The sequence below is a fragment of the Rattus norvegicus genome, chromosome 20, assembly GCF_021556685.1.
Source record: "Rattus norvegicus strain SHRSP/BbbUtx chromosome 20, alternate assembly SHRSP_T2T, whole genome shotgun sequence".
Lineage (NCBI taxonomy): Eukaryota > Metazoa > Chordata > Mammalia > Rodentia > Muridae > Rattus > Rattus norvegicus.
The window spans coordinates 18,102,187-18,123,204 of record NC_141553.1 but is presented as its reverse complement, the minus strand read 5'-3'; the positions used below and the strand labels follow the sequence as shown (position 1 = coordinate 18,123,204).

Genomic DNA, 21,018 nt, shown 5'->3' with positions numbered 1-21,018 from the left:
GACCGAGACACCACCCAGCAGGACTCCTCCACTTCAAGTCAAGAGTCGTAAGGAGACCTACTGCAAACTGATGCTTGCCAGATGTAGCAATTCCACTCCTGGGTCACACTTATTTCAAACCTCTGAAAACCGTGGGTGTGTGAGGAAGACCCCACCTCTTTTAAAAACAACTGATGCTGTGTTAAGAATTAATAAGGCCAACACACAGACTGCTTGCACAGAGAGCTATGGAAACCTTGCTATGGAACGAGGAGGTTTTAGCACAGGTAACCCAGGAGGCATTGGCCAGCCGTGCTTTAGAAAAATCACTTCAAACCCTCGATCATGTTTTGCTTCCTGGGTGATTTCAGAGGACGAGAATATTCATCCTGAGTCAGGGACATCTCCTTACGGGTCAAAAGCCAAGAGTGCAGAAGAGGCACGGGGGGGGGGGGTCAATCCACACGAGTGAGTTGTACTTACGGGCCCCATGATGGTTGCTTGCCAATGGAACACTGCAATACAGAGGAACAGGAGTCACTTACAGTTACTCAGAGCCATCCCTTCAACGGTAGCAAAACCGAGCAATCGAATAAACTTACAGTCATCTCCCACGGGTCCCGCGGAGCAGTGGGCAGGTGGATCACGCTGTAAATCACTTAATTCCTGAGGGAGAGCAGAAACACTTGCAGTTAATCCTTCCCTTTCTGGGGAAGCAGGCCCTAAGAACCCAGAAAGACACAGACTAGCAGCTTCTCTTTAAATTATTTTAGGCTGATTCTATTCATCATGGACCCTGCCATTATGGGGAGAAGAAGGAAGTTGTGTTAAACTCCTTGATGAGAGAGCCCCGGCCTTTGAAAGGACGAAGCAGAACAAGAGTGTTTTCCTTTAAGATCCCTACTACACCCTTATGCAAGTTCACATATGTCTTTGCTAGGCAGATGATACCAACAAGCAGGTCCCGGCTGGCACAGTAACGCATGCATGAACTCCCCAGGTTTCGTTTCCAGACCCAAACAAACAAGGCCCGTCTTCCAGGAAGCAACAGTCCAGTGAGGGAAAGTGAGAGCTTGGAAACATGGGTACTTAAGGAATGACTTGAAGGAGCCTAGGATCTGTGCAAAGAGAGGAGGTGGGTTGGGAGAGAGAGATGGCTCAGTCCGCAAAGTGCTTGCGGCACAACCAGGAGGACTCAAGTTCAATACCCAGCGCCCGTGTACAAATTTGCATGCAGCGAGGCAAGCCTGTACTCCCAGCACTGGTGAGAGAGAGGGACAGGAGGATCCTCAGGATTTAATGGCCAGCCAGCCTGGTTGAACTGGTTAAGTTCCAGGCTCAGTGACAGACCCTACCTCAAGAATAACATGGAAAGCAATTGAGAAATACACTGGATTCGGGGTTGGGGATTTAGCTCAGTGGTAGAGCGCTTGCCTAGAAAGCGCAAGGCCCTGGGTTCGGTCCCCAGCTCCGAAAAAAAAAGAAAAAAAAAAGAAAAAAAAAAAAGAAATACACTGGACACCAATCGACATCTGGTGCACACACACACACACACACACACACACACACACACACACACGTATTGGAATTCGCAAACACACGTGTACCTACACAACATATCAACACAGAGGAGGAAAGCAGTTAGGCCGTGTTCTGAAACCTACAGTATTGATTTATGGCTTTTTCTCTAACCTCAAGGCATTGAAGGAAAGGTCAACGGTAGATCCCTCTTCCAGGTTTCCCAGCATTGTCTGGGAAACCCCAAATATAGGTGGCTCCATAGCTTTGGGGAAGTCACTTAACCATCCTAGCCTTGGTTAAGAAAGAACTGATCTTTCTTAAATAAGAAAGAGAAGATTTCAGTATTAAGTAATGCGCACTGGAGAGAAGGCTCAGGAGCACAACTCCTGCAAAAGACCCAAGTTCAAGGAGCTGTAGAGATGACGGCTCAGTGGTTAAGAGCACTGACTGCTCTTCCAGAGGTCCTGAGTTCAAATCCCAGCAACCACATGGTGGCTCACAACCATCTGTAATGGGATCTGATGCCCTCCTCTGGTGTATATGAAAAACAGCTACAGTGTACTCATATACATAAAATAAATGAATCTTTAAAAAAAAAAAAAAAGACCCAAGTTCACTTAGCAGCACTCACACAACAGCTCAGGAACGCCTGTTAACTCTAGCTCCAGGAGTTCCAATGACCTCTTCTGGACTCCACAAGCAACCACACTCATGTGTGCAGGCCCACACGTACACACTCATGCACGTAATTAAAGGTGAACCTTAAAAAAAAAGTATCAAAGACCATATGTGGCCAGGGATGTAGCTCAGGGGGCAATTTGCCTAGTGTGTGAAAGCCCTGGGCTCCATCCTCACCGCCACACAAAGAAAAGATTACACCTGAAGAACCCGGTTTAGTTTGGAGGAACAAAAGTCATCTATCCCTGATGCAGACAGTACAGCCGAGCCATAGGAAATAAAGGGAAGTTAGCGCTGATGGGGAAGGGTGAGGGATGAGCCTGGGAAGGTAGATCAAAGCCAGACAGCAATGCCAGACAGGAAACAGAATACACACTCCACGGAGCACGGAGCACGGAGCACAGAGCACGGAACACAGAGCACAGAGCACAGAGCACAGAGCACAGAGCACAGAGCACAGAGCACAGAGCACAGAGCACAGAGCACGGAGCACAGAGCGTTATGCAGAGTGCACTGAAGTTGGGTGGGCAGGAAAAAGGAAGGATCTGGTCAGAGTTGGGGGATGGAGAGGAACCTGACAAAAGCATACTGAATGAGACTCTCAAAGAACAATCACTCTGATTTAAAGGGCCCTGCAAGGTCAAAGATGAGGCAGAAGGACACCACCAGAAAGACAAGTAGGGGTGTAAACTTGGAGTGGCACAGTTCTAAGACACGCGGATCTGACCCGGGACACTCTAGGGGCTTCCCTACCTCAGGAGCTATAAGAACAAAGTAAGGAGAGGCCAGCAAACATGAGGTGGCTGAAAGGCTTTGATGTCCGTCATCCTTAGAGGTGGGTGTCTGCACATCCTATGTGACCTGCAAACTCGGGCAACTTCTCACCTCCTAGTTTTACAGACGTGCAAAGATTTGTTTACTGAGGTAGGGGCCTCCGGAAGACAAAATGGCCGCATTGATCTGATCCCTGTGACGGTTGCAACAACAACACCACGTCTTGTGGAAAGAGACGCAAACAAACCGCACATTTCATCAACTCCAAAACGCCCCCAACTGTGAATCATTCGTCTTTGTGCATTCGATAATCAAAGAAAGACGATGCCGGTTAATTTACCAACCACGTGTCTAGACTTCGGGAGCACTAAAACCAGAAAGAGGGGGGGCTCAGAGCTGTGGTGAAAAACGGCCCTGCTCCCATCAATTTGGTGTTCTGAGAAAGGCAAGAATGTGACCTAAGGCATGGCCGCGAGCCTGGTACAAGCCCAGGATCTTCCTTCCAAGCCACGTCCCTTCAACACCTCTCGTGACTTTGATTTTGCTCCTTCCCTTCCCCACCCCCAACCCCGAATAAACGAGACTGGACTGACTCCGCTCCTGTGTTGCCTCATGTGCAGTTGAGCAACAGGAGACACCAGTCTTCCCAGTTGCCCCTGTGTCTAAAAGCAAGGCTTTGACATCCAAGCCTGGGCACCACCCCTCACCTGATGACTATGGGGATGACGTGTGCCCTCCAGGTCTCAATTTTCTTTTGGACAACGTGACATTACTATTCCATCTACAGTTTCCATGACAACCGCGGGACAGGATACAGGTCAAGTGTGCAGCAGGGTCTCCCCAGCCCACGGCAGCCGTCGCGATAAATGTTGAGACAAGATGGAAGCATTTCTTGCCAATTGTCTTGGAGCGGGAGACAACCGCTTCAACAGTGTGAAAGAGTGGGAGAGGAGCTGTTCTCGGTTACAGTCCAATCGCGGGGCTGCCTTCCACGGTTTCCTCTAATTTGGTATTTGGGAACCGCTTCTAAAACTACTTGTGGAGTTTTCTAAACATTAATGTATCCAAACTTTTTTTTTTAAAGACAAAATATCAGTATATAACCCTATAAGTCTAGCCCATTGCCTACTCTTTATGTAGACCAGACTGGCTTTGAACTCAGAGATCAGCCCACCAGGATTAAAAGGCATGAACCAACACGCCCAGCTCTAAACATTAAGGTAAACATTACTTAACTGGTCGATCAGAAAAGGGCAGGCTCTAACTGTGGCTTAAAAACTATTAATGATCTGCATTACACGCATTTGCCAAGAATAAATCAGGTGTACATGCAAATGCACGCTAATTACTCTTGTTTATTAACGAGACAAGCCAAAACCACACGTCAGCTGCAATAGCTTTGAACCACATTCAAATCTCAAATGTCAAGCCGTTCTTCAAATCTCCTCAGAGTATTACACTTACAAGAAATGTCTTCTTCTCGTTATCTTATTTTATTTTTTTTATTTTTCTGTAAAGTCCTGATTCCACTTCCTCTCTGGAAGCGGGAGGGTAATGGATGAGAACATAAATCAACAAACTTAAGAAGTAAACTCTGCAAAGGCCAGGTTCTTAAGGTATCTGCGGGAAGCTCGCCCACGGGAAGGGTGAACGAGCCGGTGGAACGTCAAACGGCCTGAACTACGTTCCTGCTAGGCTGTCAGGGAATCTGCAACCACAGCCACGGTGTACAGTTCAGGCAAAATGAGCAACAGACAAAAACCGGTGCAATTCACACGTTCCACCCGCGCCTGCAAAAATACAGAGCTTAAGTGCAAACAGAGAAACGAGGGGACTTAAGAACTTCTGAGACAACCTCACCAGGTGAAAAGATGTGCCTATGCGGCCTGTGAAAATTGCATCCAAGCACATTGGCATCCACGTTGGCCCTTACGTCAGCTCAGTAGTCGATGTGGTTTTAGGGGACATGAGGAGTCAAGGGTCACTCAGCGATATGCCCCTTCCAGACTTCCTTACAACCTGCGTGGCACTTGCTCGGCAGTAAATGACATCACTACACATCGACTTCTTTCGTATCGCATATCTGACGGCTAAAAGAAATAATTCAGTGAGATAACCTAAGTTTAATCACCTCGATGACTCAGCTACTCAATCGCTGTACACTAATCATTTAACAGGATCCAAAGCTTCTGTTATAATAATCTGGGTATCTTGCCCTAGTCCTTAGCCTCTTTTCCTCTCTCTTAAATGCAGCAAAGATATTCCTATGTGGTGTGTGTATTGACGGGGGATTTTCACCTAAGCTTCTCATCAGAGAACTACGTCAAACTCATTTCACTTGCGTTTATCAACTAGGGCACAGCTTTACATTAATATGAAAGTAGAATATCAACTTCTATACGTACAGGACGATGGTTTACACTTCCTTGTTTCTCATTATCGTACTTGAACAGCTTGCAGCCCTAGTCACCGAGTGATCAGGGTTAACTTAATTGTATCATTCGTATGTATCTGGTGTTCTTACTTTCATAACTATTTTAGTAGGTCAATGGAAAAATATCTAAATTTGACATACAAACTTCACTTCTGCTCTAAAAGGAATGGTCATGGATACCCCAAGAGTGTGATGGAAAATGTTATGTTTGGAGTGTTTAAAAAAAAAAAAAAAAAAACGAAGCAACTTAGTGACGGTGACAAGATGGCTCAGAAGGGGAAGGCTCTTGGATTGAAACCAAGCCTGATGCTCTAAGTTCGATCCCTGAGAACTCAGTGGCGGAAAGAGAACTGATTCACGCACGCTGTCCGAGGACCCCTGCCCCCATCACACACAGAATAATGACGGTGAGTTAAATAAGCTTTAAAACAACAACCATAACACGCTAAGGTCTCGCTGTCTCTCCACTTGTTCTAATCTTCCCTTCTCTAAGAGTTGACACTGAATGATACAATCTGCTCCAGAGCACACGGTCCTCACGTGAGCTGACGGCTCTGTAAATTCTACCTTGGATTGCAGACACACCACAGAAAGTCTGGTGTCTGGTGGACTGCTTGGGCTTTAGGCAGACCTCTTCCTAGCTGGGTTTAGCCAAAAGAGCTCGGGATACTCTCTTTGCAACTCATGATGGCATCCACACGTGTGCATGAAAGAAAAGCAGTGTCCTGGGAGGACAATAAAACACGCAATGGGTGGAACACCCGCCAGACCATGACCTGAACCGAGCCATTGTCAACGGATGAGAATACTGCCATTCACCGCTAACTGCACGAGGTTCAGTGTGGGAGGGAGGGATGTTGAAAGACAACTTTGGGGAGGGCAGTTTGGTATGACTATGACATTGGAAAATGCATTTGGTTCTTGGCCCAGTAACTTATCTCATAGAAATCACCGTGCAGATACACAGAGACATACACACACAGACACACACAGACACACACACACACAGATATACACACACACAGACACACACACAGATATACACACACAGACACACACACACAGATATACAGATACACACACAGATATACACACACACAGACACACAGACACAGACAGACAGACATACACACAGACACACACAGATATACACAGACACACACACATACGGACACACACACAGATATACAGAAACACAGACACACACAGATATACACACACACACACAGACACATACACACAGATATACAGACACACACACAGATATACAGACACACACACAGATATACAGAGACACACACAGATATACAGAGACACACACACATATACACAGACACACACACAGATATACAGAGACACACACACATATACACAGACACACACACAGAGACACATACAGACACACAGACACAGACACACACACAGACACACACACACACACACACACACACACACACACACACGATATCTGGCATAGCATCTTGTCTAAGTACAAAATACTGACGGGGGTTGGGGATTTAGCTCAGTGGTAGAGCGCTTGCCTAGGAAGCGCAAGGCCCTGGGTTCGGTCCCCAGCTCCGAAAAAAAAAGAACCCAAAAAAAAAAAAAAAAAAAAACTGACAGGAACCATCGATCCACCAATAAGGGGATGGCTTAAAACCAGACACCGTGAAATCCTGACAGTCATAGAAAAGAACAACACAGATCCCACAAGCTGAGGATGTTAAGCAAAGGTTACACAGCATTCAAGGACAGTGTGCTATTTACTAGAGTCTCTGCTATTACAGTGTTTACTACAGTCTCTGCTATTACAGCATTTACTACAGTCTCTGCTATTACAGTATTTACAGTCTCTGCTATTACAGCATTTACTACAGTCTCTGCTATTACAGTATTTACAGTCTCTGCTATTACAGTATTTACTACAGTCTCTGCTCCCACAGTCTCCAGATTTGTAACACACACACACACACACACACACACACACACACACACACACGGAACTCTGAACAGTGCATATCCCTAGCGTATTCTGCTACTTCTACTGTGACTTCCTCTTTGAGAGAGGGTGTCACTAAATGGCCCATGCTGGCCTGGAACCCATATAGCCCCAGTTGGCCATGAACTTAAATCCTCCTGCCTCAGCTTCTTGTACGAAAAGAGATGGAACGGAACTTCTTTTCTTTCCCTTTTCCTTTTTAAAAAAATCTCTATATTATACAAGTGTTTTCTCTTTTCATTAACATCTTCTGAGGTGACCAGGAAAAATGGAGTGACTGTCATGGACTATAGGGTAGAGACACAAAAGACCAGGTAAGCAAATTCAGGGTGAGAGCCCAGACAGCTCAATCCTAGGACAAAGAAAGGGCCAAGTGGGTGAGCAGAGGAAGCTGAGTGTCCTTCCTAAGCTATGTTCTTGTGAAAGTAAGGGCACTGTGGTTTACATAACGCTGTAGGCATCACGGGAAGAATGATGTGTACCAACTGCCTATCTTGTGTTGAAATCTTTCTGGAATAAAAGTATTTCAAATTAATTAATGGATATTGTGGGTAGTGAACCCAGATCTGTGTAACCTGGGCAACCACAGAGCTAAACAGTTGAAGGCCATTATTTTTAAAGGTTTATTTTATATGTGTGTGTGTATGTATGTATATGTGTGTATGTGTGTATGTATGTGTGTATGTGTGTGTATGTGTGTATGTATGTGTATGTATGTGTGTGTATGTATGTGTGTATGTATGTGTACGTATGTGTGTGTATATATGTGTGTATGTATGTATGTTATGTATGTGTATGTGTGTATGTGTGTGTATGTATGTATGTATGTATGTATGTATGTATGTATGTATGTGTATGTCTCTGTGTCTGTAAGAAGGAACTTGGGCACCTGAGTGCAGGTGTCCACAGAAAACAGTATGAGATCCTCCAGAAATGGAGTCCCAGAGCGTTGTAAGCTGCTCTATGCGTGCTAGGAACCAAGCTCGCCCTCTGCAAGAGCAGGAAGTCCTCTTAACCTCTGAGCCATCCCCGAAGCCTCAAAGACCATTTTAGAAGTCAAAGTTTCCGAGTCAAATCCGCTGACCTTTGCTAGTAGCTGTGAAACCCTAAGAAAGAAATATCCCTCTGAGTCCCAAGTGCACACACAGTCTGTAATGGGGAGACATCCCTGGGGACCTTGAACTCTACTGAGTTCAAGGAAAGCGACCGCTTAGGGTTAGGCACCTGTAATAGATTCTTAATAAAGCTGATTGCCCCTCCCTTTCCTCCTTTGTTTTTTCTTTTCACTTATACTACAAGAGAGGTCTCACTCGGTAAACAAATTGGCCTCAAATTCGCCACTCCCCTGCCTCCACCTCCACAGCGCCAGGATTATAAGTGTGTGTACCTTGTCCAGTTTGGAATGTTTTTATTTTCATCTTTTTAAAAAAGATTATGTGTGTGTGTATATATATATATATATATACATATACATATATATGTATATATACATACACACACACACACACACACATATATATATATATTGTAGCTGTCTTCAGATCCCATTACAGATAGTTGTGAGCCACCATGTGGTTGCTGGGAATTGAACTCAGGACCTCTGGAAGAGCAGTCAGTGCTCTTAACCTCTGAGCCATCTCTCTAGCTCCCTTAGTCTCATTTTGAAATCAAGACCTTCACCCCCTCTTCCTGCGTTCCTCTACAACACCTAGCAGGGCGCTTCCCACACATAGATGTTTTTTTAAGTATTATTCGAGTCACGTTTCCTTCAAATCTCAGAAGAAATGGAGGATGAATAGATTTGGCAAACAAATAAAAATCTCTCACTTCCCTGACAGGTATGTGGGTTGCTTGAAGTAAGAGTGTAGCAGTTAGTTGAGAACCGTACAGGTCCCTTAACTTGGGAGTGTCCTTTGTTGTAGTGCGTCACTAAACATCATAGCATCTGAAAATGAATGCCAAGAGACTATCAACCGATGGCATGTCACCTGGCAAAGATTTCTAGTCCATGGTATGTAAGATGCATGCTAGAAAAGTCTCCAAGCTCAGCGAGAACAGCCGTCAGAACGCTCTCGGTTTTATTTCTAGTTTAGAAAGCCTCAAGACCCCATCCCCTCCTGCTTATTTGGAATGCTGTGGACCTGCTTTCAAGCCACTACCTCTGGTAACTCTTCCCAGTGGGGTAGGGGTCTGTGTTGAGCTAACCTCATCTCAGAGTAGATGGGGACCCTGATCACTGGCACTGTTCCGGGTCAGGGTCTGTGGTGTGGATGGAGATCTTACAAGAATGTAGTCCCTGCCGGGTTTCACCACCTCAGCTAATTATAAAAGCTCAAAGAGTCTTTACGCACACACTCTGTCCTAACGCACACAATTCGGATTTTGTCATTTTGTCTCAGAATCCAACTTAAAGACCAAATGGTGGTCAAACCCTCTCAGGTCACCAAGAAGGTTTGTTTGATGGTAATTACCCAAGGCACAGAGTTCAAAGTGCACGTCCACATTTGTAGGGAAAAAAAGGGTGTCTTCACAAGACGTGGTCTGGAAGGATAGGGAGGAGGTCCTGAATTCTTAAGATGTGTGAATAGCCAAGCTGTCGAGGAAACCTACTTAGAGCTAAACTAGTCTCAGGGTGACCTTAGGGGTGTGACCCTCAAAGTTCAGGGCATCTTTCTGGGACAGGAAAGGGGTAATATAACTTAATCGATGAAACCGCCTTTCTATTCAACGCTAACACTGAGGAGATGGCTCGGCCCTATAAAGCGCTGTACATCTGGCAGTCACATCAAAGCTGGGACAGCAGTACCCGCTGGCAATTCCAGTGCTGGGAAGGCAGAGAGACAAAAGACCCATGGGGCTCACTGGCCAGCCAGTCTAGCCGAAGCAGCAAGCTACAGATTCAGTGAGAGACCTCACGTCTCCAACAAGAAAGGAGTGCACCAGCACGGTGGTACGAGCTTTTAATCTCAGCACCGGGAGGCAGAGGCAGGTGGACCTCTGTGAGTTCGAGATGATCAACACTGTGAGTTCCAAAGACCTGTATCAAAGAAAGGAAGAATAGGCAGGCAGACAGACAGACAGACAGACAGACAGACAGACAGACAAGTAGAGAGACCAGGCTGTCAGCCTGTGGCCCCCAAGTGTGCTCATCTACATATAAACACACGCATGCACACACCCACAACACAGGCCAAGGTTCACCAAGGATATGCAAATTAGAATCAAATGCTACCCTGGCTTACTCACTGGGATAGCTGAGAAGACAAAGAAGCAAGGACCTACACTGGGAAACGTGAAGCAAGTGGGATCCTTAGTCTGTGTGCACAGAAAACTGATAGGAAAGCAACCTCTAAGCCCAGATATAGTTAGGGGGCCAGAAAGCAGCCTTACTGTGGAATACACACCTGGCACACATATGTTCATCTTAGGGACCTCATTGGCAATAGCCCCCAACCGAGGAGAACCAGAATGTCCACCAACATCTGTGGAGCTTGCTGGGTATTGAGGCAGTGTCAGTGAAGAAATCTGAGCTTCACGAAACAGTCCAGATAAAGGCCTTATACGGTACACAGGAGACACCAGGCGAAAGGGGACGCAGCATAGGTTTCCCTTTAAGGGCAGTGCCTGAGGGCAGGCAGAGCTAGGGAGAGATGCCTCTGGGACTCCTGTGATAGACTTCCTGGGAGTTAGGTTCACAACTGTCTCCGTTTTGTAAAAAATCCTTCACTGTTCTGTATGCTGAGCCCATGTATTTTGTAGTTCGCCTGAAGTTTACGCTGTTACGTTAAAAATTATTTGTGTGTGTGTGTGTGCATGTGTGCGTGTGTGCCTGCATGAGAGAGAGAGAGAGAGAGAGAGATATGGAGATGGAGATGGAGATGGAGGAAGGGAGGGGGTGGGGAGGGGAGGAGGAGGGGAGAGAGGGGGAGGGTTGGGGAGGGGGAAGAGGATGGAGAGGTTCCAGGTGATTATGAGTCCTGGGAACTCAACTTGGGTCCTCTGCAAGAACAGCAAGTGTTCTTAAACCCTCTACCATCTCGGCAGCCCAACACTGTGACTTTTCAAATGAGGCTTTCCTTAATGAATAACACAATATTAAAAATAAAGATGTGTAGAGTTCCCGTCAAGTGAAGGACGGGAAGGGCGGCTGTTAAATGACGACATCGGTTACCCAGCAAGGCAAGCTCACTGGGTGACCATTCAAGTGCCTTGTAGACACGCAGCTTGGTTTCACTGCAGAACTCCGCAGGTGGATTAAACTGTTGAGGAGATGGGTCTCCTCACATCTGAGTCAACACTTAAAAGAAGCTGACCCTCTATCTGAATACAGATCAAGCAATGAATAAACACCATCAACATGAAGGGGAACACTCCCGAGAGGAAAGGGGTCTCTGCTGAAGAAGCAATTTCCTGAGTTCGTGTGATGGACGTGCGGGGGGGCGGGGGGGGGGGCGCATCTAAATTTCAGAGTGCACGCTACTGATAGGTTACAGGCCAATGTCCTTAAAGCTTAACCAGAACCAGAACCAAAACAACAACAACAACAAAAAAAAAAAAAAAAAAAAAAAACACAAGACAAAGCAAACAAAAAACACCAAACAACTAACCAACGACAACAACAAAAACCTTGCAAGGCTGAAAAGAAATGTGTACTTAAGGGATTTCTAGAGACTTCTGCGGCTAAGCATGTCTATTCCAGAGCCGACTTCTATAATCAGCGAGATACAAAGAGAAGCATCGGGAGGCCTCAACTGAATTTTAATGGGCACAGATGGCGTGTTTATAACACACCCCCACAATATGCTAAGTGTTCTCCACAAAAACCAACCAGGACGCAGCCAGCCCCTGCCTCTAGGGACTCAACGTCTAAAAGTAGACGGGACCCGCCTAATTCAAAGAAAGCAAACAAACACAGGGAAGGAAAGTGGGGACTGGAGAGAAGGAACCCTGTGTCCATCTCCTGGCTCCTGCATCGGCGTCAACAGATGAGAGGAAGAGCAAGCCAGAGCGGCCTTACTTACTCTAAGATTTAATAAGACGCAGGGCAGTAAATATTTGTGCGGAACTGATGCTTGGCACGCTGAAAAAACGCTGTTGTGGTTGTCTAGCTTAACAGGCAGAAGGTCCGACCCTGCCCAGGAGACAATATACACCGTGGTGACAGCATCCAGCACAGGGCTACACACAGGGACTGGTTTATGGCCTCAGGTTTAAATTATCCAGGGCCAAGTGCAGGAGAGCATTACTTCAAAACCCCTGGCTTCACCGGCAATGAATAGGGTGAAACACTTCTCAACAGAGACCACGTCAGTCCAAAGTGTCTCCCGACACAGGTCCTCTCTATGCACATCTTGATTTTACGCCTCATGGTTTCTTCCCAGGACGATTTCAAAATGCTGGCATTTGATTAGTTATGTTATAGGAGCCAAGCTCGCGTCAACAAGCTGGTCCTGGTTGATTCTCACATCAGGGCTGTCTGTCAGAGGTTGCTTTTAGCGGGGTGTTGGTGACTGTGGGCCAAGTATGTTTGGGACTCAGGTCCACGTGGAAGCCATAGGTTAACTTCAAGTCGTCCATCTTGTTTTTCAACTTTTAACCATCAGTGTACATGCCTATGCGTGTGCTGTATGCACATGCGTGTGTCACACTACTATGCACGCAGTGATATAAGAGGCCACTCGTCTTCCGAGTGTACACAATTACGTGTGTGGTGTCTCTCCTGGGTGAGCATATATATATATGAGTACACCAATATGCACACGTGGGTGTAAGAGGTCAACTCTTGGGGCCGATTCTCTTCCTCACCGAGGCAAGTCTCGACTGTGGTTTCTGCTTACACCATGTTGGCAAACCTGGGAGCCTGGGGGTGATTCTGCCAACTCTCTGATCTTGCCAGAGGAGTGTTAGGAGTACAGATGTGTGCTACCACATCTGGCTTGTCTCCATCCATCTAACCCAGGTCATCAGACTTGTATAGCAAGTGCTTTACCCACTAAGCCATCTCAGAGGTCCTGCTTGGTGTGTGTGTGTGTGTGTTGTGTGTGTGTGTGTGGTGTGCGTGCGTGTGTGTGTGTGTGTGTGTGTGTGTTTTAAGACAGCATCTCTCACAGGCCTAGAACCTGCAAAGTAGTTTAGGCAAGCTGGCCAGTGAGCCCACTGACTCCACCTGCCTCAGCACTGGGAATGCACACATACTCAGGCTCTTATATGGACACTCTGGTTCCCACTCTTATGTACGGCAGGTATCCCCCGACTAAGTCATTGCCGCAGCCCCCAAGGCTGCTTTCCAAAGGGATAATACAGACAAAATCCACAAGGGCAGAAGGAGAGTAAAGAAAGCCATGACCCGCAGGACCAGAGTCCTATTCGGAATAAAATTTGGAGGTAAGGATAGGGGAGTGTTTTCTACCCAATGTGTCATTTCAGAATCCACTTTTGTAGACCTTCCAGCGGTCGCAATGGCCGTGTTCCCCAACTGCTATTTTGTATCTAATTCCAAGCACTCCTGTTATTTTGTTTTAAGTCTTCACTGAGTGTGCCTGGATGTCTGTGCCTGAGCACATTCGTGTGTGTGTGTGTGTGTGTGTGTGTGTGTGTGTGTGTGTGTGTGTGTGTGTAGGCGTCTGTATACCCTGGAGAGCATGTTGTGCAGGTCGGAGAACAACCTCATGCCGGTCCTCACCTGCCACCTTGTTTGAAACAGGGTCTCTGTGGACACCAGGCTGGCTGACTTGCAAGCTCTCAGAGGTTCTCCTGTCCCCACCTCAGCACAGGAGTGCTAGGATTACAGGACTACACATGCACGCTACCACACCTGGCTTTATGTGGCTCTACCCACTGAACCATCTCCCAGCCTTCTAGAATCCTTTGAAATAGAAGGGCCTGAGTTACTTTCATGTACACATACAATTGCACATACAGTTCCAGCCGAGGAATTACATAAAATATACTTTAGACACATCCAAAGCATGTAAAATATACTTTAAACAAATCCAAGCTACATGCTAATCTGCTTTAGGAAGTCTTGAAGCTAAGTTGCATGTATTCATGACAGTGACCTAAACTCTAGCTTTGGTCATCTGACTCCTTCCTGACTACCTCAGTGTCCCATACCCTCTCACTAATAAGTACACCAAAGTGTTCTTCTGATTCTCCCTGGTCCTTATCCCTCCCCAGAAGGTTCTAGAAGGCAACTGCATGCAAGCCAGTGGAGGCCCACAGGGTCAAGGTTTCTGCTGCAGTCACAGCAGAGACCTATCAGCGTAAGGAGTTGGACAGATCTCACTAAAGCATCCAGGTGCACCCTGGACGTCAGGGAGAGGAGCCTGAAGAGACTTGCAGCCCGGCAATCTTGAAGACTTAACATGAAGGGCTAAGCAAGGGGCAGGGACGGTTGGGTCAAAGCAACTCCAGAGAACCCCTCATTATTCCCACCCTCTCACTTCCATGCCCCCCTGCCATGGACCCAGTTAAAAACACTTGAGTGTAAGAAGCTCTTTGGATTTTTCCACCTAACACGGTGCCGACAGCAACATGTCCACAAGGCCACCAACCACATCAGGCCTTTGCGATAGGTTGCAAAGTAAGGTTTACCGCTGGAGTGGTGGTATACACTGCTGGATGTTCTCAGAAGTTGGAACGCCAGGAATCATGAGTTTCAAGCTGGCCTGGGCTACGCAGTGACTTTAAGGCAAATTGAGAGTGCACAGTTAGGGCCAGATTAGAAAGAAAGAAAGAAAGAGAGAGAGAGAGAGAGAGAGAGAGAGAGAGAGAGAGAGGAGAGGGGGGAGGGGGAAGAGAGGGGGGAGGGGGAAGAGAGAGGGGAGGGAAGAGGAGGGGTGGGAGGGGAGGGGAGGGGAAAGAGAGAGGGAGGAAGGGAGGGAGGGAGGGAGGGAGGGAGGGAGGGAGGGAGGGAAGGGGATGGGAGGGGAGAAGAGGGAAGGGAGAAAGAAAGACATCTTTGTCCTACTCAAGGTGACTTTCAATTTTCCAAAATACTATTTTGCCTAAACTGTATTGTTCAACATGGCTTCCTCTTTCCTCTTTAATCACCTCTCCTCTCACCTTACACACACATTCATATTTTCTCTCTCTCTCTCTCTCTCTCTCTCTCTCTCTCTCTCTCCCCCCCCCCCCCATTAATTTTACCAATCTCACCTTTTATCTTCAAGCCTTCCCTTAAACATTATTTAATCGGTTGGCAGTTTTCTCTCACCCTCAGTGGGTCCCTACTCTATTCCCAGGATCCCTCGCTTGCCTTTGTTCAAGACATTCATCAGAATAACACTGTGCGGAGAATGACATTGCATCCTGTCCAACCAGCTCCAGATTAGCATGGCTTCACCAGGCAGCCTCTGCTCTGTGAGTAGACAATTCTCTGCATGGCCTCCATTCACCGAGTCCCACACCCTACTCCACCTGTGCTTCCCAAAGGCACGGTTATCAGCTCCAAGTTAATCAAGTCTTGTGTCTTGAATTCTACAGCTTTCTATACAAATAGGGAGTCCCTATGTCTTTCACCCTCCTCCAGATCTACCTCTAAGTCCATCTTTTCCACTAAAGCACTACGGACAGCATAGACACATTATTCTTTCCTTGTGGTTGGTATTTCCTTACATCTGGTTACTTATAGTTACAGCTGTCATCCTACCTTTATTAGTAGTTGGACCCACTTTCCCATGAATCTCCTCACTCATTTAGTATCCCTTGAATCAGAAAGTATTCTATAAAATGTATCTCTTGGGATCCCTAAAAGTCTACCGATGAGGCAATTACATAAGGCAGCTCTCTCTAATTACCTGGCGGTGGGGGGGGGGGGGGGACCCTTAAAGGGCCAAGACACCTGTCAAAGAGATAGAAGCTAAACGGAATTAGAAAATCGCATTACAGTACCAGCCCGCCATAGAAACACTTATTTGTATCACAAATAATTGATCTCTTATCAGAGGACCCACTAACGATCTATTACACATTACAATGCCAACACTGAAATTTTCTTATATCTCAAACACATCAGAATTTATCTCACATGGCTACAGAACACACAGCTCTTTTTTTTTTTTTAACCTTGTGACAAGTTCAGATATTTACCGAATAAAACAAAACAGAAATGACAGATCTCATTATGAAAGGGAGGCTCTGGATACCGATCACTGGTAGAGCCCTCTGCATAGCACATGGGTTCGATCCCCCCACCATAGTGGGGAAGAGAATTAAAGGTTGTTATTACACATGCACATGTACAAACACACCTATGTATAATGGACACAATGTACAAATATACAGAAGAGACCGTTGAGATGCTTGAATTCCCTTAGTAGCTTGACCTGGCCAAGGTCAAATGATAAACTTAGGACCAAGGTCTAGACTGTCTGATCTCTAGTACAGCACTCTTCTCACACGGATCCACTCACCCCAGGATCGTGACAGCTGGTGTGCTCTGCTCCCCTGTGCTAAAGCAAGCCAGGCTATGTGCTCAAGAGATCAGCACACAAGAATAAACAAATGAAAAGGAATTCTCATTCTCATTCTCTCTCTCTCTCTCTCTCTCTCTCTCTCTCTCTCTCTCTCTCTCTCTCTAGCTTGGGAGCTCATGAAAGGTTTGAAATGACACTACTTCATAAGCTTTGAGAAGTAATTGTGTTCAAAGACACTGTGAGAGCCAAGGAAAACATGACAGGGCATGACTGCACACTTCCTAAAACGCAGGGCAGACTCTAGACATAAGGAATAGGCTCCCACTTAGTCTTATTTGCTTGTTTTAAATGGTTGATGTCTTAAATGAGTTTAATTTTATCATTTTGTATGCAGGGGTGTTTTGCTTGACTGAATGGCAACGTGTCTGGAGCCTGTGGAGGCGGGAAGAGGGTGTCAGGTTCCCTGGAACTGGAGTCACAGACGGTTGTGAGGCAGTATGTGGGTATGGGAATCAAACCTGTACCTCGGGAAGAGCATCCAGTGCCTTAACCACTGAGCCATCTCTCCCTATACTGCCTTTTGAGCACTACATTATCAAAACTTACCATTTAGTTTATTTTAACCAAGAGACATGGTGTTTCAGGAAAAAAAAAATCGAAAAAGAGAGAAAATCTATTTTTAAAACATGCATAAAGCAGGAACTTGTTATTAAATATTACCTTTCACTGCTCTGTTCTTTTTTTTTTTTTTTTTTTTTTTTGGAGCTGGGGACCGAACCCAGGGCCTTGCGCTTCCTAGGTAAGCGCTCTACCACTGAGCTAAATCCCCAGCCGCTCTGTTCTTTTTTTAAAATCTTCATTTGATTTTTATCTCTCTGTGTATGTGCACATGTGTGTGGTTTCCTGCAGAGACCAGAAGAGGGCATTGGATCCCCTAGAGCTCCACAGGGTGTGGATGCTGGGAACCAAAGTTCTCTGGAATAATGGCAAACACACTCTGAGCCATCTCTCTCCAGCCCTCAGAGTCCCCCCACCCCTCCTCAAAAAATTATTTCATACTATTTTTTATACACATGAGTACTCTGTCACTGTCTTCAGACACACCAGAAGAGGGCATCAGATCCCATTACAGATGGTTGTGAGCCACCATGTGGTTGCTATGATTTGAACTCAGATCCTCTGGAAGAGCAGTCAGTGCTCTTAACCACTGAGCCATCTCTCCAGCCCCAGAGTTTCCTCCTGAATAACTGGCAAAGAGCAGGTCTTTAATAATGTTTATATTTGAAAAAATCCATCTTAAACTGGGCATAGTATTGCACACCAATGGATCCCAACAGTCAGGAAGCTAAGGTAGAAAGAACATGGGTCTGAGGCTGGCTATACAGAATTTGTCTCAAAGTAACAATCATTAAAATAATCAAGGTGCTATTCTTGAACACTATAGTGGGACCTCACTGACTGTATACTTTGTTGCTACTTGAGGCAGAAAACAATGAGTGTCTGAGTGTTGACACTTTGTATTAACTGGAAATGTGTCTAAGCCCAGAACATTTTATCTTTTATGTGTGGATGACAGGCGGGCCCTGTTTTATGAAGTAAGAGTTGGAATTTAAGTAGATTTTTAACAGAGATTTCAGCCTAGGTGGTAAGGGAGAGATAGTACATATACCCAAGGGCAGGGCTTCCTGGAAGAGTTGCCTCGTTTGGTCACATTAGTTAGTGATTTTCAAAACGTTTAGCTCTATGCATAAGAAAACAGAACAGTCTTTACATCATGACTTGGTCCTCACATATACATAATTCTCTGCAGTACCACCTAGCTAGCTATATATTCCCAAACTCTATGGTACCAGTGGAAAGTAGCCCCCTGAGCATGAATGTACACGAAGGCATGCACGCGCATGGGGGGTGAGGGTATCTGAACAAGTTTAAAGTTTAAGGATGGATGTGGATGTGGCCCTGTCCACTCCTTTGAAGAGGATACTTTAAACCTGAGAGCCTTCTTCCCATGAACCAATATGGCATCCCTTAAGATATGCAGCATACACAGGTCAGAAAGAGTGATTGGCAAAAATACCCAGGAAGAGGCAAGGCAGTGGGAACTGAGCTTCTAGACGGTAACTGCTTCCTTTCCACCCACAGGAGAAGTGCCTGTGGAAGGCCCTTGTGCTATCTGTGTGAAGCTAAACCAGGAAGTAAACTAAATGGGTATGACCTCAGCTTCTGGAGGGGGTGGGGGGTGGAGGTGGGGGGTCACATAGACAGTCTGCATTCCCACACCTATGTTCTCAGTTGGGTGGCCCTCAAATTCCAAATCCAGGCCTATTGGGCAACACAGTGCCACTCCGGGACTTTGATGGGTGAGAGAATGGTCGAGTCACTTAATGCCTGTTTTCAATAAAATACCATTTTTTCCCAATATTTAGAAGGGGGGTGGGGACCAACATATTGCTAAGCAACCATTAGCTTCCTTGTATCACTTTTGATTAACAACACTGGAGCTGAAGGGGCAGGGATGCTCCTGGGTTCCTGAGGGCGATCTACATCCATCCTTTGGTGTTTATATATCTGACTCCTGTGAACAGACATCAGCAGTCTCATCTAAGTCTATTTATCTCCTCAGAACACTTCCTCTAGGATAAGTTATCTCATCTTCCTGCACCTTTGTTATCATAAAGGGAAAAAAATGTACAGATGGGGGCAAAAGACTGAGTTTAATTTCAGGGGTTTATGGAAAGCAAAATCCGGGCGGGAGAGATGGCTCAGCGGTTAAGAGCACTGACTGCTCTTCCAGAGGTCCTGAGTCCAATTCCCGGCAACCACATGGTGGCTCCCAACCATCTGTAATGGGATCCCACGCCACTTCTGATGTGTCTAAAGACAGCTACTGTGTACTCATATATATAATTAATAAATAAATTTTTAAAAAAAAGGAAAGCAAAATCCTCATCATGGATTCTTTTTTTAAAAGATTTATTTATTTATGTTATGTATATGAGTACACCTTCACCATCTTCAGACACACCCAGAGAGGGCATCTGATCCCATTACAGATGGTTGTGAGCCACCATGTGGTTGCTGGAATTTGAACTCAGGACCTCTGGAAGAGAAGTCAGTGCTCTTAACACCACTGAGCCATCTCTCCAGCCCCTCATCATGGATTCTTCCTCGAGAAAGAATACTGCTTCCTCTCCTCTTGAGGCAAACTGATCATCTACAAACACTAAAGATCCTGGGCTCGGTGTGTTTTCTTTGGGGCTATCTCTCTCCTTCTGTACTCTTGCATTTCATCTTCTAACATGAATTACTACTGAAAGCCACCACGGCCACTTAAACGATAGGACCAATTCACAATTATGGCAAGTGAAAACTCCACAATAAAATGATACCATCAAGCTATCTAAAGAACTCCAAAGGGGGGGCTGGGGATTTGGCTCAGTGGTAGAGCGCTTACCTAGGAAGTGCAAGGCCCTGGGTTCGGTCCCCAGCTCCGAAAAAAAGAACCAAAAAAAAAAAAAAAAAAAGAACTCCAAAGGGGGCTGGAGAGATGGCTCTCAGTGGTTAAGGGCCCTGACTGCTCTTCCAGAGGTCCTGAGTTCAAATCCCAGCAACCACATAGTGGCTCACAACCATCTGTAATAAGACCTGATGCCCTTTTCTGGTGTGTCTGACAGCTACACTGCACTCATATATAATACATAAATAAATCTTTAAAAAAATAAAAAAAGAACTCCAAGCAGTTGTTTCTCTAAATCCCTCCGGAGGAGTCAACATTTCCAGGGGTATGGGGAGATGAATGAAGCTGTTATTCTCCAGTGTTTAGTGACGAGGGTCATCTCTGAGGGGCAGGGTTTGAGCATCACTCAGAGCTGAGCCGGGGTGGCGATTAAACAAGCAGAGTCCTTTTTTTTTTTTCTTTTTTTTTCTTTTTTTTTCTTTTTTTTCCGGAGCTGGGGACCGAACCCAGGGCCTTGCGCTTCCTAGGCAAGCGCTCTACCACTGAGCTAAATCCCCAACCCCCAAGCAGAGTCCTAATTACAGGGTTGACCATCATCTCACTGAGCGCTGTCTCCATAAATTCCTGACTTAAATCTTTCTTACGTGTTTGTCTTTGAGATAGGGTCTCACAGTCCAGGATGGCCTCCAGCTCAGTATGAAACTGAGGACGGGGATTGGGGATTTAGCTCAGTGGTAGAGCACTTGCCTAGCAAGCCGAA

The 21,018-nt window shown here is 46.0% G+C and overlaps 1 protein-coding gene across 2 annotated transcripts in view; it reads right to left on the bottom strand.

Annotated features, from left to right (window-relative positions):
• The window catches only part of Ube2d1 (ubiquitin-conjugating enzyme E2D 1), a 32,967-nt gene that overhangs the window by 7,487 nt on the left and 4,462 nt on the right, over nucleotides 1-21,018 (bottom strand). For both annotated transcript variants that reach the window (NM_001108530.1, XM_087597686.1), the window contains exons 2-3: nucleotides 582-645; nucleotides 463-494 (exon numbers count right to left, since the gene is read on the bottom strand). In NM_001108530.1, the coding sequence (NP_001102000.1) occupies nucleotides 463-494; nucleotides 582-645 (96 nt within the window). The remainder of the gene's footprint in view (nucleotides 1-462; nucleotides 495-581; nucleotides 646-21,018) is intronic.